The 19,378-nt window shown below is 37.0% G+C and overlaps 1 protein-coding gene and 1 non-coding gene across 16 annotated transcripts in view; both read left to right on the top strand.

Moving 5' to 3' along the window:
- Positions 1-19,378, top strand: part of Eya4 (EYA transcriptional coactivator and phosphatase 4) — a 289,205-nt gene that overhangs the window by 246,761 nt on the left and 23,066 nt on the right. For all 15 annotated transcript variants that reach the window (XM_074074293.1, XM_074074278.1, XM_074074266.1 and 12 more), the window contains 2 exons: positions 8,375-8,511; positions 9,928-10,011. In XM_074074293.1, coding sequence (XP_073930394.1) covers positions 8,375-8,511; positions 9,928-10,011 — 221 coding nt within the window. The remainder of the gene's footprint in view (positions 1-8,374; positions 8,512-9,927; positions 10,012-19,378) is intronic.
- Positions 4,852-4,955, top strand: LOC141416199 (U6 spliceosomal RNA). Its single transcript, XR_012441020.1, has one exon. It is a non-coding gene; the product is annotated as a U6 spliceosomal RNA (small nuclear RNA).

Raw genomic sequence — 19,378 nt, 5'->3', positions numbered from 1 at the left:
ACTGAGTGAGCTTTCTGCACACCTTTGCGTGAGGTTTAACGAGACAAATATCAAGCAAATAATGATAATAGTGTTAAGAAAGGGAAAATGCTCGATAATATGGAGACTATTAAAAAGTAAACGATTTGGACACAAAGAAGTTAACACTGAACTGACTTTTTAAAGAAGCAGCCAAGATGTGCTTTCATCAGGAATTGGTGAAATGATAACATTCATTACTTTTGGTTCCTTGTTTAGCATACAGTAGTCCCCCCTTTTCTGTGGTTTTACTTTTCATTGTTTGAGTTAGTTCTTATTTCTATTAATACTTTCCAAAAATATTAAGTGGAAAAATAAAAAAATAAGCAATTTACATTTTTAATAACTTTTATTGTTAAAATTATTATATTGTTGATTGTTATCTCTTACTGTACCTAATTTATGAATTAAATTTTAACATAGGTGTGTATGTGTAGACAAAAATAAAACAGTGTACATGGGGTTCGATCCATGTATTCTGGTAGTTTCGGCTGCTTTGGAGCATGTTGACACATGTTCCCACTGGTTGAGGGGAGACTACTGTAGCATCTCTAACTATGAATCCCAGGAAATGTAGTCTAGAAGATGTAGTTTGCCTTTGGTGCCTTGCATTTGTTTGTCTTCTTGTTGGATTCTCCCTTCTGTGAGTATACAGACCCTTTGAAATCCTGATCCTTGTCACTCTTTAAATTCCTGTTAGGCTTTCCATTTCATCCTTGGCCTCCCTGAACATTTGTATCCCATGCAAAACCAGGCCCAGGGTAAGGCAAGTTAGGCATCTAGGGAGCAAAATTCTAAGGAGGTACTCATTCTCAGGACCCTTAAATGTTGTGACCTTGGTGTCTCAGTCTTAGCCATGTGTTCAAAATCTACCCTTATCTTCTTTGAGTCTGTACTCATCAATATCTGGCCTTAATTTAGAGACTGCATGATTTCAGAATCCTCATTTAATAAGTAGTGGAGATATTGTAGGTAAGAAGACACTTGTCAAACTCTTGTCATGCTGTGAAAGGGTTCTTCTGTGGTGAATCATGGCAAAAACAAGGTGGGATTACTGCTCAGAAACAAAACCACAGAAGTGTTTATTATGAAGACATCAGAGGTAGAAGAACAGATCGGAGTAGGCAGGTGGTTTTGAAGTTATTGGACTACAGTTGCCATGAATGGAAACCATTTGCACACTCAGAAATGTTAGGTGCTGTGTAGAACTTTAGTCCAAGGTGGACTTTGCTCTAATTTCCATATGATCACAACAAAGTTTCCTGCAGAAAAGACACAGATGGTGACTTTCCATTAGCTAAGGAATTTTCAATATTCAGAATGAATATTTTATTCATGTCAAAAATACTGACTGTAGGCAGGTAGGTATTCTGAGTGGACACATGTGACATGTCATATTCACTATTAGAATACTGTGATTTTTTTTCAGGCTTCCATCCTTTGCTAATGCCAACAAATATGATTTGACAAAATTTTCACATTTCATCAGACTTTCTGTTGAATTTAAAGAAGAAATTATTTCTACTTATAACTATATTATTCTCTCAACCAAAATTGTAACAACACACATCTGTTTGTTTAAGGAATTCTGTGACCTCAGACCTTCACTCAAGGTAGTTTTAAGTTTGATTTTTCCCTTTTCAGATCTGGCATGCATCCAAAAGGCAAACAAGTTTATAACTATAGGATTTTTCTTTATTAATGATGAAATCTGTTGGATTTAGTTCAAGGGCAGGAAAAGAATTTCCCATTAACCAATTCTGCATTTTGGACTTACAGCCCAGACTAACAATTAAGTCCATAATTTTTCATAGAGCATTCACTGTGGACTTGAATTTTTAAAATGGAAACATACTTTATGTTCAATAAGAGACAGCTGGTTGTTCTGATTTAGAGATAAATCTAATGAAATAAAGTTGGATCTAAATATCCAAAACTTACAAAGGGCAGTTATTCATTACTGTACTGATTAAAGGATAATTATTCAATCATGTAGAAAAGCCTAGGGCAGTTGGTAATGACTGATGTTATTTGGAAATTGCAAATAGCATTCGGTTATTTATTTTACCTTATTAGGTAGTTTGACAATGGATTTAAAGAAACACTACTGTGCTGATTAAGAACAGACATTTTAGCTCATTACCATAATGAAGATCTTTCTTTGCTCTTTACCTGAAGTTTATTTAAGGTGAATTATATTTTTGATCTACATTTAGAAAGTTTGAGAATGGATTAGCATGTGAAGATGAGAGATATTTTACAGTTCCTTCTTCTTTTAAACATCTTTTAAATTAAGTGTGGTTAATAATCTATAACAATATTATCTTTAACCTTAGACCTTTATAACCATTACAGTACATTAGCTGTTTGTACTTAACAAGTGCTCCAGAAAAACAAAGGAATAATAAAGTCCCTTCTGTCTCTGAAAAGAAGCCAGCTTCTTAGGCAGAACATAGCAACCTTTTTAAAACTTCATGAAGCAAAGTGAAAAATGATTTCATTGAAACTCACAATAGGATGCAGATGCAAAAGACATTGTAATTGCCAAATTACATTCTCCCTACCTGCAGTATTACCATGTGTCCTAATGCAGTTACCTGACTGTAGTTTGGCAGATACACTGGAATTAACAGCTTTCTCTTTAAAAAGCAAATATCAACAAATATTAAATAACCAGTTAATCTCAAGTTCCTGGTTTTACTTTTTATTGGGAGAAAGCACCTCCAGAAGGTAGAGGGGTCAGTACAGAGGCACTGAGTGATCACGGCAAGGGCCCAAGTACACCACTTGCCTTCACAAGAAATGCTCTTTTACTGCTGTGAAGTTCTATCACTGAATTTCTCTCTCACAGAAAACATATAAAGTCTATGTGACTCTTTAAAAATTTGAAGTTGACAAATAACCATTTCTACAAACTTATGTGTAACATGTTGCTTTGAAATATGTGTACATTGTGAAATGACTAAATCCATCTAACATATGCATTATCTCACATATATCATTTTTGTGGTGAGAACACTTACATCTATTCTGTTAACAATTTTATGAGGCACCATACATCATTGTTAACGTAGTCATCATGTCTTAGTACAGGTCTCTTGAACTTATCCTTCCTATCTCACTGAAATTTTGCATCCTTTGACCAGCATTTCTTTTCCCAACTCCCCAGCACAATAGTCCCTCGTGGCTACCATTCCCACTCTATTTCTATGAGAGTAAGTGCTTTACGTTCCACATATGAATGGGATAGTGTGACTAGTTTTTGTGTGCCTGAGTGAGTTCACTTAATATATTGGCTACCAGTTCCATCTACACCATCCCAAATGGCAGGACTTCTTTCCTTTTAAAGGTTGAATAATATCCATTGTGTATATATTCTTTTTCTAGTCATCTCCTAGTAGATACTTAGGATGATTCATATATTGGCTACTGTGAATAATCTGCAATGGACCTAAGAGTCCAAATATCTCTTCAACATGTGTGTGTGTGTGTGTGTGTGTGTGTGTGTGTGTATACATATATGGTCCACAATAAAGAGCTCTGACAAATCAATAAGAAAAAGACAACTCAACTCACTTTTTAGATGGGAAAAAACTTTAACACTTCATAAAAAGGAGATAGAAAATGAGCAAAATATGTGAAGAAATGTTCTCCATTGCTCATCAAAAAATGCTAATTAAAATTAATAGATGACACCATGCATCCACAATGACTAAAATATGGAAGACTAACAACACCAAGCATTGGGCATTATGAGGAGCCACAGGAACTGTCATTCCTGGTAGGAGAGCAAATTAATTGACTCATTTTGGTGAAATGTCAGTGTCTACTAAAGATAAACATATGCCTTCCCTCTGACTTAGCAGTCCCACTGCTAGGTACAAGAAGAATGAGTGATTCAGTTCACAAAGACATGTACAGATGTATATAGCAGTTTTCCTCCAAATAGCCTAATACTGTACGTAACCCAAATGCCCATCATTAGTAAGGATAACATGTACTAAGTGCACTTGGTGAAGTTGTAACTACAATAAGGAAAGAACAAACCATTGTTCCAGACCATAATATAATCTTACCACTGTAATGAGCAATAAATGACACCAAGCACATTATTTCAATAATTTTTTAAAAGAAGAGCAGTGTAAGATGCATCTTTAGGGCTTAATAAATATAGTCTTCAAAGTTTTCTTTGAAAGCTATGCTTTACTCCCATCAAACACTTTTGTAGACAGCATGGTGGTCCAGCACTCAGAAGGAGGATTGTGAGTTTGAGGCCAGGTTGAGCTACATAGCGAGTTCCAGAGCAGCCTGAGTTACACGGGGAAACCCTGTCTTAAAACAACAAAAATGAGCAACACCCCACTTTGTACATATTTTGCCCATATCTTAGAGCATGTTTAAGAAGAAATTAAAGAGAACAAATCCTTCTGCATATGGAAACCAGACACTTCCTATGCTCACATCTTTTCCTTCTCACTATGACAGTGGCTGAATCCCAGGTTTGAATAGTCAACTTGTTCCTGCTGAACTCCTTTACAGATCCAGTCTGCTATCAGCCACCCCTAACTGACCACAGTGATTGGGGTTCTGCAATTTTCTGTTCTTTTGGCTTTGGTGCCATTATCAGAATGAAGCTGCCTTTTGACCTGCAACATGTGAAAATTGATCCACAGTGAACATAAAGACAGGCTTTATGGACTGTCATCCAAGAAGATTGTTTAAAAGCTCACTTTAAAAGTGAGGGTTACTTTGAATCACCATTTTAATGAAGGAGATCATCAGATTTGCAGGCTATGATAGCCTTAGGAAAGTTCTGTTTCAAAAAAACAATTAGTGCTTATTTTGGAAGCACATCTGCTAAAATTGGAACGATACAGAGAATAGCACGGCTTCTGTGCAAGGATGACACACAAATTTGTGAAGCGTTCCATATTTTAAAATAATTAAAAATAGAAAAGTGTTTCATTGGTTTTGTTTAAAAGTTGATATGTGTTCAAATACTTAAACCCTGTACAAGTAAGCTAAAACATGATTTACTGCAAGACAGGATTATATTTAATGCTATAACTTAAAAAACTGTATTGTTATGTTGTCTGCTGTCACTCAGGGGATAACAGATATGCTTTATGCAATGAGTTGTGCTAGCAATATTTTATAAGCAAATAATACTTGTAGCACAGACATATTTTTTGATCCTGCAAAATATTTCACAAAGAAAATATTGCAGTCAAAAGAAATTATAAAGTTTAGCTATGCAAAAGTTACCATTTCTCAAGAAAAAATATCCTAAGAGATGGCATAGATAAATGGGACCTCATAAAACTAAAAAGCTTCTGTTCATCAAAAAAAATGGTCTCTAAACTGAAGAGAACATCCACAGAGTGGGAGAAAATATTTGCCAACTATACATCAGACAAAGGACTGATAACCAGAATATATAGGGAACCTAAAAAACTACATTCTCCCAAAACTAATGAACCAATAAATGGGCAAGTGAACTAAACAGAACTTTCTCAAAAGAAGAAATTCAAATGGCCAAAAAACACATGAAAAAATGCTCACCATCTCTAGCAATAAAGGAAATGCAGATTAAAACCACACTAAGATTCCACCTCACCCCTGTTAGAATAGCCATCATTAGCAACACCACCAATAACAGGTGTTGGTGAGGATGTGGGGAAAAAGGAACCCTCTTACACTGTTGGTGGGAATGTAAACTAGTACAACCACTCTGGAAAAAAATTTGGAGGCTACTTAAAAAGCTAGACATTGATCTACTATTTGATCCAGCAATACCACTCTTGGGGATATACCCAAAAGACTGTTACTCCAGAGGCACCTGCACATCCATGTTTATTGCGGCACTATTCACAATAGCCAAGTTATGGAAACAGCCAAGATGCCCCACCACCAATGAATGGATTAAGAAAATGTGATATCTATACACAATGGAATTTTATGCAGCCATGAAGAAGAACGAAATTTTATCATAAGCTGGAAAATGGATGGAATTGGAGAACATCATTCTGAGTGAGGTTAGCCTGGCCCAAAAGACCAAAAATCGTATGTTCTCCCTCATATGTGGACATTAGATCAAGGGCAAACACAACAAGGGGATTGGACTTTGAGCACATGATAAAAGCTTTAGCACACAAGGGAGGGGTGAGGATAGGTAAGACACCTAAAAAATTAGTTAGCATTTGTTGCCCTTAATGCAGAGAAACTAAAGCAGATACCTTAAAAGCAACTGAGGCCAATAGCAAAAGGGGACCAGGAACTAGAGAAAAGGTTAGATCAAAAAGAATTAACCTAGAAGTTAACACACACGCACAGGAAATTAATGTGAGTCAACTCCCTGTATAGCTATCCTTATCTCAACCAGCAAAAACCCTTGTCCCTTCCTGTTATTGCTTATACTCTCTCTACAACAAAATTAGAAATAAGGGCAAAATAGTTTCTGCTAGGTATTGAGGGGGTAGGGGGGAGAGGGAAGGGTGGAGTGGGTGGTAAGGGAGGTGGTGGGGGCAGGGGGGAGAAATGACCCAAGCCTTGTATACACATATGAATAAAAAAAAAAAGACTTAATAAAAAAAGAAAAAAAATCATGCCTAAGTGTGCCTAGTTTGTTCAGATTCATTTACCTACATTAGTTTCAACTCAGAGAGCTAGTAATTTTTTTATTAGAATATAATTTGATGATAAAGCATGGTAGTCATATTTATGTTTATAAATTTATAATTTAAATTTAACATAGTTTGCCATCTGGCTAGAAATTTTTATTCAACATATATGTATGATTTAAATCAAATTAAATATAAGTCTGATTTATGCTCAGTAATCTAAAAATGTAGCTACTATTACCCAGATTTTAATATACAATGAAACTGAGATTCAGAAAGATTTAGTGAAATTCTTGAAGTCATTCGGTAAACCTGGGTTTTTATTACATTGTACCTTCTGGTTGTCTCAGTTTATCATAATGATACCTAATACAGATTCACCACTGTTCAGTACTGTCTGCTTCCTAAGAAACATTGTTGCTAGCTTTATTTGTGTCAGAATTATATTGGTAGGACAAATAGCAGTCAATTAGATAAAAAGTCTGAAACTTAGAATGTGGCCAGGATAGAGATACAGACTAGCATAGGTAAACACAATTCCAGACAGATGAGATGGTTACCTCTCAGAAAGATAGTGATCAAAGGATGGAGCTCTTCAATACCAACTGATAAGGAACGGCAGGCAGAGGGAGAAGTTGGTAACTCCTAGATGGAAAAGGGCTGGTGAGAGAGATTCTACAGGTAACAGAGTTCAGGGTATCATTTGCCAAATAATGGTTCAGAGGAGGTGGTGTTTAAGAAGATTAAACACAGCCCAGATGTGGAACAATAAGGATTGAGCTTGTCTGCTGCACTTATCAATCAGTTGGTTATTAGAGATTCTCAGTAGGAGTACTTTCATAAAAGTTTTGGTGAACTGAAGCTAGATTTTATTAAATTGAATAACAGGAAGTGGAGACCATTGTGTTGGCCTGTGGCTACACTTGCAATGTGGCAACTATAGGTTAAGGTCTACTGGAGTGTGCGCAAGATTTCAAAGACAGTATAAGAAAGAGAATATGGAACATGCCGTTGATAATTTTAATGTTGATTACATGCTGAAATGATTTTTGCATGAAGAGTTAATTAGCACAGGTGAGTTAATTTTCATGACTTCCTTTACTTTTTAAAATGTGGCTGCTAGAAAATTTTAAGTTATGTTATGTGATCAGATTTGTGGCTTTTTTTACTTATATTGCACAGCAGTGGTATACACTATTCTTTTAAGAAGTTTCATTAGAAGGAAAAGATAACAAGCAGAGAGTTTCTAAATGGAAATATAAGGTCAAGAGAAAGTATTTCTAAATTTGTTGATAGCCCATGGAAAAGGAAGAGATTGAAGGAAAAATGAGAGAAAGTTTGACTAATGAGTTGTGATTCCCTAAGAGTCGGGATAGCAAGTGGAGGGATAGATTTGAATCAGAAGAAATCTCATCCTCTGAACTGTAACCAAACAGGAGGTGAGTATGGGTCTAAATGTAGAAAAAAAGGCAGAGTGAAGGCATAGAAAGGAAGCTGAAGGCATATGTTTCATAAAAGGCATTTGAGATTAATAGAACATACAAATAAAAAGTAGGAGGGATTTTTGTGACCTATAAAATTTAGACTTAATTAGAATTTTGTTTGCTTGTGACTGTACATCTTTGTCTTAAGATGATTTATACTGTATAGGAATTTGTTAAGATAATTAATAATGGAGGTTCATACTTGATCTATAAATGAAGCATTCTTCTTGACCAAAGTTATATTATTTGTAGGAGAGTTTGATACCGTGCAGAGCCCTTCCACACCTATCAAAGATCTTGATGACAGAACATGTAGGAGTTCTGGGTCAAAGTCTCGAGGAAGAGGCCGGAAAAATAATCCCTCCCCACCTCCCGACAGTGACCTAGAGGTATGCCTACATATTCTTAAAGGGTGTAACATGGTACTTTATTTTATTTTATACCCCACACTTCCATTAAATTTCCAAGTTAAAATTAAAAAGATGTATTGTGAGTTGAGTGCACCTGCTTTGTCATGGCATTTTGCACCTCCGAATTTTGAGATTTCATCCATTATAATCACAAAATTACAAATAGTAACAACTTAAAAGTGATAGTACTGTATAAAGTCTAAGCTTGAGATAATTTCATCTTTTGGTCCAAAATGGCACAAATCAAAATTTTAAAAATGAAGCCATAATTTGTGGGATAATAGTCTGAGAACACTTTATTTGGTAGAACTAAAATAATGAGAGACACATATATATGGATCAGTATATCTAAAAAAGATAAAAGTAATCTGTATGGAAGGGGAAGATCATCTTCTGAAAAATAGGAAAATTTTTATGTCTTAATTGTTATGTTTGTGAAATTTTTAAATGTCTCTCATTTTTTCCACTTGAGAATTTTTTTGAGATGTCTCTATGCTAAGCAGGTTGACTTTTATTGTAAAACATCAGAAGAAACTATTCTTAGTCATTGTGTGGTGATTCTTACACAGCCACATATTTCTAACTGAAGGAAAAAATGTCCAGGTTTAGTACAAATTGAATAACAGACATTGTACCTCTTAAAAAGAAACTTACTGAACAACAGTAACAAATCCAAATGCTTTCAAAACCCCACTGGTGATATAATGAGTGCCAGGCCTAGGGAGCCCCGTAAACTGTGGGGACAAGAGCCTAGCTCGTATGGGGACACAGCATAACTGCCAGGTTGTAAGTGAGTGTAAGGCAGTATGGTCCTGATCGCCTGGTTTTCTGCCCAAGACAAAACCCTGATGTTTGTGTGAAATCTTCTAATTCTGAATGTTGATGAATAATTTGAAATCATTCCAAACTCTGTTCAGAGCAAACACATTTGTTGGTTTATTCTGACCCAAGAGTCCACACACATTTTGCAATTTCTGTCTAGTGATTACTCATAGATTCTTTTAAATTGTTTTTGAAATTTGAATTATTTGCATAAATTGCAAAATTTCATGAATCCACAAGACTTAAAACTTAAAAATATACAGAGGTTAAACACACTTCTATCATAAAGACTGAATTGTCTTTTTTTTGATACTAACTACAAGTAAATATTTGGATGATTTCATTCAAATTAAGACATGTGACTGTAAGCTTAAAACCATTCATAATAATCCATGTCCCTCAGAATTTGTAGGAGTTAAATTTGACAAATTAAGAATACATAAGTCATGAAGTGGGATAATTTGTCATAAAAGACTGTCAAGACTATATCCAACAATAAAGGGAGATGTTTTCTATTTGTAAAGCGATTTCTTTAAACTTCACAACTTTCTGATATTGATGTTTTGCTTGCAGCGTGTGTTTGTGTGGGATTTGGATGAAACCATCATTGTTTTTCACTCACTGCTCACAGGGTCCTATGCACAGAAATATGGCAAGGTAAGGAATCAAGGCATTTTATTCCAGGAAATCTCATTATAATTTATTTTGTTCAAAAAAATCAAGGTACATTTAAAAATACTTTTAAGTGTTTTTATTGTAGTCTGTCTAATCTTCTCTTAATTATTTCCAGTGACTATTTGTTCTTTAATATGAACTGGCAAATTTTACAAAGCTAATTAGAAATTGAATTCCCTTTTTATTCTTCATGATTTAGAGATTTCTTTACATTGAAACTAAGTTTCATACTCTCACGTAATTATTTTAGAAAAAAATTTTAAATTGAAATATACTTTAAAACAGTACATACCATATATTATTTTATTATTACAAGAGAACTTATTAGGGAACTGTTGTTATAAAATGCCATTTGAAATAAACGAGTCATCTTGTGTTTGACAGAGCTTTTGGATTTATGAATGAAAGTATTTTTCCATAGCTTAAGTAAGCCCCTGAACCCTCCTGTTCACAAAGGGTTTGGCTTGGTGCCTTGCCTTTTTTGCTGTTATATTCGGAGTTAGTGCTGTTATAAACCCCTATAACAAAGTTTCTCCCAAAGTTGATGCAGCAGCAGCAGGATTCTCCCCTAGAAGCAGGTGTTTCAGCCATTTCTGCTTAAATCTTTGACTCTGTAGGACTTGTAACTTAACCATAATTATTGAGAATATGTTGCCCTTCCTTCAATTACTATGTCCAAAGATACAGGTAACTAAGATACTTTTATATATCACTCCTACAGATGTGTCTTGCTATGTCTTTCGAGCATTGCACATTAATTGACAGTATCTAGATCAGCTTAATGTACTGTTTTTAGTAATCATTTAACCTTTGTCTTCTTGACAAGTAATGATGGATTCCATTCGAGTGTGTCTTTCTACAGTTGAGTCTCTAGTCATTTGTTTTTGGTATAGGTAATGAATGGCGCTAAATAGATATGAAAGGTAAGAATTTGTAGCCCCTTTATCACAAGACTATACTTTCAGAGATGATTTCTATAATCCATAAGGCAGTTCTTTCCTTATATACATATGTATCAGGCACATGACACCCTCCATTGAGATCAAGAAACAGTGTGTGGAGATAATAGAATAAATACACACATACATACACATTTGTACCTCATATTTACTAATAATCTTTATTATCTGTTTCATAGTGGGAATACTTTATAAGTACATTAGTCATCTCAGGCTTCTATAAAACACCATACTCTGTAAGGATTTGAAAGGCTAACTAACATTTACTTCTCACAGTACTAGAGGCAGGGAAGGCCAAGATGAAGGTGTCAACAGATTAGTTTCCAATGAAGCCTTGCTTCCTGGTTTAAACATGGCCTTCTTTTGTGTCCTCACATGGCAGAGAGCACAGAGAAACAAAACAAATTTTTGTGACTTTTAATAAGTGCACTAATCCCATTCATGAGGGCTCCATCCTTGTGACCCAATTACCTTCCAAAGACCCATCTCCCAGTACTATCACATTAGAGGTTAGGATTTCATGACATAAATTTTCAGGGTACATAAACTTTCAGTACATAGCATACATACATATGATTGTAATTAAAGCATACATTGTATGTCACTTAAACGTAAATTACTACTCATAAATTTGGGGTGAAAACTGAAAATTCTAATGCTAATTGAGTTTATAATCTAGGAAGTTTTCAGAAAATAATTTAAAGGATTTCTTCTGAAACAGTGTTGGCTTATCAGGAGAAGATGAGGAAAGCATGTTAAACTGATTGCAATATTTTTGTGCAGCCAGTTTCAAATTAAACAAGTTTTTGAAATAAATAGTCATGAACACATGACCCTAAATAATGGTCCCTTCAAACAGTGACAATTAGATATTTTCAAACATCCATATTATTCCCTTTGTTTCAGTGGTACAAAATAGTGGTAAAAACATCTTCTGGAACAGTCTTTAAATTTTGGACATATTTCTTGACTTCAAATCTTCATCCTTTTTTGGGAATTTTGGCCTTTAAAAATAATGAGATCATTTGGCCCCAAGTCAATAAATAAAGAACATGGTAAAAATGTCATCACATATTTGTTTTCCTGAGTGTCAAAAATACCATTCAGCAATAAAACTGCATTTTTCAGTTGTCTCATAAACTGGCTAGAAGAGCGATTGCAAAAGCAAAAGCACTCAGACTTCTCTCAGCAGTGGGGCATCACTGACATAAACCTGTCACCTCCCAGGATGAGCACCTGGACTGCAGCTCTCATGTCAGTTTAAGGACTTCATTATGTGATTTTTGGAAAACCTTATTCATATCCAAAATGGAGACATTTTCCATGTTTCTAGAAGCATAAAAGAGCACAAAGAAAGAAAGAAACTAACTTGTACTTATTGCTCACGATGTGCCAAGCAATGGGCACAGTATGAAGGGGTGGGTTATTCTCCCTGATCTGTAGAGAGAAAACATATAACAGTCAGAAAGTGTGTGCATAGTCAGTGGCAGAGATCAGTACTGGGGGCCTGAGCTATTTGACCCCAGATAAAAGTCAGAATCTTCCTGCTACAGCACGTCACACAGCATAGATGAGGTATCTACCAGGAGTGTGATAGATATGGGACAGTTTCTCAAAAAAGTAACAATTAGTGATGCATTACGGAGGTGATTGTGTGAGTTCTTATCTTATTAAGCTGTAATAATTTGAACTCTATTCTCTCAGACACTGGGATACTTTTCCCTCAAGAGGGAAAACGGAAGAAGTGTTCAGTGAAATAGCATAACAGACAGTATGAGTACCTCGCAGTGATGCAAAACATGAAAGATCGTAGTCATCACCACATTTAGTTCCCACAGTTGCCCTGCTGTCACTTACTGTGATACAAGTTTCATGCGTGAGAAACTTAGGATAATGAGGGATTAAGTAACTTGACCAAGGTCACAGAACAACAAATGCTGACACGTGTACTGGAAGACAGGTCAGTCTCACAACCAGTCCATGTTCTTTATTCTATTTCTTTGCCACTGGGGGCAGTCTGCTACAACTGACCATGTTAAATGATATTTTTACTCAGGATAATTTAAGAAAATTGAAGTCAAAATTTTTTAGGCCATTTACTGAATTCCACGAAAAATGATTTAGATTACCTCATTTGTTGAGTTATTCTTTATGTTCTTCTTAAAAGTCATTTTATCATTGACATTTTTCTTAATGTCAGTAAGTAAGTGGGCTTTGCCTTTTTGCCAGTAAGATGTCACTATCTTGGCCTATTGAGAAGTACCTAAATAAGAGCTCTTAATTCAGATTCATCTTAAGAAATTGCAACTCAGTGATCATGGCAAAGGGTCAGAGAGGATGTTGGGTGGCTTTGGCTTTACTACAAACCATAAGTGAAAATGCTGGACTAGAAATCAGAGCTCAAAAGACAGCCTATATTCATCTAACAAATATTAGCACAGACAGACATACTTCCTGTTCTTAGGGAGCTTACAAACAAAATCATTTTAGGTAGTGATAACTGCTATGAAGACAATAAAACTAGTCGTTTGGAGACTATGTGACTGCAGAGGGGACATTGTTATTAAGACTTGAGTTATAAGGAACTAGTCCTACAGATTAGGAGGAGAGGAAAGGACAGCAGGGAAGAGCCTTCCAGCAGTGAGTACAGAGGGCCCTGAGCCAGTGTTCCAGTCATGTGCAGTTTATGGTGGCTGGAAAGTTGTGAACCAGCAAGAGAGACTAATGCAAGGTGAGAACAGAGGTGGACAGGAGCTGGGCAGGCTGGATCTTGTCCTCTATGGTAAAGTATGTGAGGTTTCTCTAGTGTCAGTGGAAGCCTGCTGGAGGGTTTGAGGCAGAGTTAGGACATGATGGCTTATAATCATCTGCTAAGTGGAGAACAGTATTTACAAGAATACAGGTGGACACAGGTGACCATCTAGGAGCCACCTGTGTCTGTAAGAAATGGTTGTGACTTAGACTGCAGTGGTGCTTCTTACCTTTTAATGTGAGTCACACTAACCTGTAAGGCTGTTAACCACAGGTGATTGGGTCCTACCCACAGAGTTCCTGCCCCCAGAGTTTCTGATTCAATAGGTCTGGGTGGGTCCCCTAGATTTTCACTTGGAACAAATTCCAAGGCAACTGATGGTTCTGGACCATACTTTGACAATCACTGGAATATTTTCCAAGCTTTACTTCTTGGGAAAGCTAGTTGTAAGTTATGTTAATTAGTAATCATAAGGTAAAACCATGGTCAAATTAATTTGAAGGATGCTCACATTTTCGGCCATTCAGTACAAATGATGGTACTAAAGGTTCTGAGATGTTTTGGATGGAGGAGTCACCTGTAATCCGAATTAATATGTCAGGTCCCTAACATCTTCAGTAATAGATTTGAGGACTGATGGAAATGAGGTCTTTATGGTAATTAGTTGGCAATGTTGAACTTTTCATTGCTCTTAGCAAAAGTAACCAGGCTATTATTTTTGGAAGGTGGGAAAAGACCTTCTATCTAAGCTTGAAACTGTTCTGCTTCATCAGTCCTTTTCATTTCTTAGATCAGTCTTATTATATATATATGGGCAATAGCACAGTTTGAACTCAGGGCTTCATACTTCCTAGACAGGTGCTCTACCACTTGAGCCATGGCCCCAGCCCTTTTGGCTTAAGCTATTTTTCAGATAGGGTCTCATACCTTTTGCTCAGGCCCACCTTGGACTGCAGTCCTACCTATGCCTCCCACACAGCTAGAATTATAGACATGAATCCCCACCCCTGATTTGTTTGTTGAGGTGGGGGTCTCACTAACTTTTTTGCCATAGCTGCCCTTGAACTATGATCCTATTAATCTCTACCTCTGGAGTAGCTGGGATTATAGGTGTGAACCACCATGCCTGTCCCAATGTGTATTTTTACAGCATAAAATTTTGTATAACATGGGGATTTTTAAGATTTTTTTTTTCACAGAGCATTCTCTGTGTACATAATATATCACACAGGGCATCTTTATACCTAACATATGCAGGCAGGGCTGCTCCAAGCAGAAGGAAGAGGTGTGGGACCGGAGAAACCACGTTGATTCCACATAGGTAGTCCCCTACAGCTCATTCTCAGTCACCCTAAAACGACTTCCTAAGTCCCATGTTTGCTCTTAATGCACTCTGTAAGGCAGTCATCAGCTGAAGAGCTCTGAGTCAGACCTTAGAAGAACTTCCTGTGCTTGGATGTGCTATCGGGTAAGGTATTTGACCTCTAAGCCTATTCCCTTGTCTAAAAGTGGTTATAACCCATTTCCTTCCTGGAGTTAGCGGGTTGATTAAATGAGATAATGTAAATATGACAAAATGGTGCTCAGCTATGAAAACTGTCATTTACCTCCCAGGTCAGAGAGACTTAAATAAGAATAGGCATTCTTTCCCCGAAATGAGAAATGATTAAATGTTTTCAGACATGCAGAAGGTCAGTATTTATGCTTACAGTGCACAGTGGGATACTGCAGTGGTTTAAAATACGTTGAGACCTCAACTGAGGACACACGTTCCAGAGATGTAAAATCATGCCCAGAAGTAACTACCCTTGCCTACCTGTCCACCTGCTCTCTTTCTCTCCCCTAATCTGTAAGTAGTGTGTAATAGTAAGTGCCATTTTTTCCTCCAAATTCCTGGTTTCATAAGGGCTTGTTTATTTTGAGAAAAAATGTCCCAGACATCAGGCTGTTCAAAAAATAACCCACAGTATCAACTTCAGAAAACAAATCTTAAAACTATAACACTAATTATTTTTCTAATGGATGCATTTGACATGCCAACTCTCATTCACAAAAATACATTGTTACATTTGTATTGAACAGCCCCACACAGTACTTCTGTGGGGTAAAACACTAGTAAATGCCATTTTTGACCTCTGGCAGTGTGCTGGGCACTTCACTGAGTGTCCTGTTGAATACATTGTCCCCTGAGTTCTCACCTTCACCTATGTCACTGACACTGCATTACACATTTTTAAGTGGCACAGCCAGCCAGAACTCACCCCCCCTTTGACACGGTCTTGCTTTCTATGCGCTTTGGATTTCATGTTTTTCCCCCATAGCCTATTAAACTAAAATTCCTGGAACCTGGTGCCTTATGCCTTCTATTCAATTGTCTTGCATAACTTTTTTGTATTAATTTAAAAAGAACTTCTGGAAAATTCTACTTATACTTGTAAATAAATAATGAGGAATTTCACTTTTTGACCGTGTCCAGTTGTCAACACTCCCTCTTCCTAAGCAGAACTCTTCCTGGATCCTGCACATGATGGCAAGTGAAGGACATCAGCATTTGCACTCTGCTACCCAGGAGGCTGATGATGGGTTTTGCAGCCAAGCCCCAGTTGGCAAGCAGTTTTGTCACTGCAAAACTCTGAAATAGGAGTTTATAAACTTGACAGGTTGGAGACCAGGAATCACCCACCATGAGTTAAAGTTTACAAAGATTACTCCTGTCTCCTGGTTAATTGTTTATGTTATTTTGCCTAAGTTGCAGTAATTCCTTTTTTAAGGAGTGTGGGGGTATCAAAGGAGCCAAATAAATTGTGCTTTAGAGAATTGATGTATTTCAGAGTGTTGATTTTCTATAGTTGTTCTGCAGTAAGGATGCCCAAATCAGAGAACAGGCTGAAGGAAGAAAGAATGGTTGCCTTATAACATATAGTTGAAATTCAAGCTTCTCAAACTACATGCTCATTTTAGACAATATCTTATATAAGAGCAGCGCTGGAGAAATAATAGGCTCATCAGAATAAATTGGTTACTTTTAGATTAAGAAGCCTATACACACAAGCATAAAAAGACTTCTGAAATAGCACTGGCTGGATTATAAATAATAGGGTAGTCCTGGAGATAAATACTGACTTGTGTGATTTAATAGGAAGCGGTTAGAATTAATTAAGAGTCAGAATCATAGGTCGGAGGCAATCCTCATATCCAGTCTTCCCCTGTACATATTACAAAACTCACAGTGAGTTTTGGCTTGAGGAGAATAGACATGAGTTCAAATTCTGGTTCTGCTTCCTGCTACCCTTGGAACCTTGAGTACTTTGTTTAGTCTTTGTGAACCTCAGCTGGCTTCTACATAAATAAGAGAACCATAAAAGTGATCATTTAATTAATTACAAGGGTTAAGTGAGTGAATGCATTAAATCTCAACATGTTGCTTGCCACAGAGTAGACATTCATTAAGTACAGCCTATCACATATAGTTCCAAGGAAATCTAAAACCTTGGAAATCGAATGTTCTCTAAAGAAATGTGCTTTTTCTATTTGTACCCGGTGTTTTACCCGGTGATGTGAGAATCTCAGCTCAGTGCTGTAGGGAAGTCCCATTACTGACAGCCAGGGTAACTAGAGTCTGCTTTTGACATGTATATAGTGAATGAACACAGAATGTGCAAGTGTCACAAATGGATTTGCTGTTTTTTCATGGATGCTCCGAGTATGTGCATGAGTGTGTGTACAGTGTGTATTTGTATAGACAGTGCATACACATGCAGCAGTACTGCTAAGTCAAGAACGGTGGCGTTTCTCAAAACCTGTCTGAATGAGTTTGAGAGACAGTGCTAGCTAGAGCTTTGTGTTCAATGTATGTTTAGTTTAGAGGAATTACTTATTCTCCATCAGCTTTAGGGATATCATAAAAGCCCAATATTTTACTAACTTTTGTTTAAGCCTGGTCTTACCAAGTTATTGTGGCAGTTTATTAGACAAGGGCAAAGATCCTGAAAGAGCATCACATTTTTTAATTTGAAGTTATCCTAGAAAGAAAAGGCCATAGGTCTCTGAAAAACACAAACTTCCAGCAGAGCCTTCTCTTCGCTCACCTGAAGTTTTCAGTCCCTTTAACTCAGTCTGTGATCATCTAACCTCACATGTTGGGGAGATGAAGGATTAGGTCATTAGCTTCCCTGGAGTTTCCTTCACCATCATTAGCACTCCTTTCTGGAAATTAACATTTTATAGCATTTTTCCAATATGCCAACTTCCTTTGTCCCTGAATCCTGAGGCTGCTGCTTGGACAGTATCATTGTCACCTCTGCCATATCAGAGAGGTTTCTCTTGACCTGTGGTTTCTGTTGTACACCCAGGGTCAGTCTTCTTTCTTTCCTTCCAAGTACTTTGATATACTTTGGCTATAACTGCTATAATTTTGCTTGAAGTATGTACATTTTGTTATTAGTTTAATAATTTGGGGTGAGGCTTATTCATTAGATTTTCTAATGGTTAAAACCCTAGAAGCTGATAGTGGCAGATAAATTGGATGGTGATTCCTTTCTTGACTTCTGACTACTTAGTACATAGATATGTTATGGCAAACACTTGAATTGTAAAGAAATCCTTTTAATCCAGAGCAAAAATTAGCTATTTTTCACCTTAACCAGGTAGCTCCCCAGTAGTGGCTATATGACCAAGAAAGTGACACTGAAATCCACAGATGATTTCGATAGAGATGAAGATGAGAAATAGAAAAATGCACTCCTTTTTTTTTTTTTTTTTTGTGGTGGTATTGGGGATTGAACTCAAGGCTTTGTGCCTGTTCAAATGCACTACCACTTGACCCATGCCCCAGTCTTTGTTTTTCTTTTGTCTGGGCCAACTTCACAGGCATTTGCTGCCATGCCCATTTAAGAAATATACTCTTATTCAGAACTTTAAATTGCTCTAGAGAAGTCTCGTTCCTCCCAAGTTTTACTGAACCACTGCTCTACTTAAGTGATCACACCAACTCAAGTCCTACAGTCTTAACTCCTGGGAAGTCACAAGGTCATGCCAGGTGTGGTCTCCCTTAACTATCCTTCACCTTCATCAGCAGATCCCTTAATTATTGACACTGCATATGAATCTCCTGGCAGTCTTGCTATGCTGTGGGTTCTGAGTCAGTAGATCTGGGGCAGGGTGTCTGTGCTGCTGGTCTGTGAACCAGCATTTTGAGCAGCAAGGTCATTATCTGCTGATTCTCCTTGGAATCACTCCAGAGCTTTGAAATGACTGGTGTGGGTCTTCAGCAGAGAATCTGAGTTCATTGGCATGGGGCGTGTCCTGGGCAGCAGGAGTTCTAAAAGCTCCTTAGGTGTTTTTTGTGGTCAAGTTAGAGAGGCTCTGCTATAGATGTTATCCTCTCACTGTGGAGTTCTAATGTGTCACACAGCCTTTCTATCCTCGTCCTTTTGTTTCTCCATCAGACTCGCTTTGCAAAAACCCCATTTATTCTACCTGTATCTTAGCAGCTGCCAGAGGCCACACATTCTAAGTGGGATTAGGGTTAATGAACTCTTCCAGCTAATGACTTCACACCTGCTGTCTCTTCAGAGGTCTTCAGAGTCCCCTCCCCTGCACAGGCTTCCTTCTTGGCTGCTACTAAGGGAAGAAAAAG

This window comes from Castor canadensis, chromosome 1 (assembly GCF_047511655.1).
Source record: "Castor canadensis chromosome 1, mCasCan1.hap1v2, whole genome shotgun sequence".
Classification (NCBI taxonomy): Eukaryota; Metazoa; Chordata; class Mammalia; order Rodentia; family Castoridae; genus Castor; species Castor canadensis.
The sequence above is the reverse complement of the archived record's forward strand: the minus strand, read 5'-3'. Positions and strand labels throughout refer to the sequence as shown.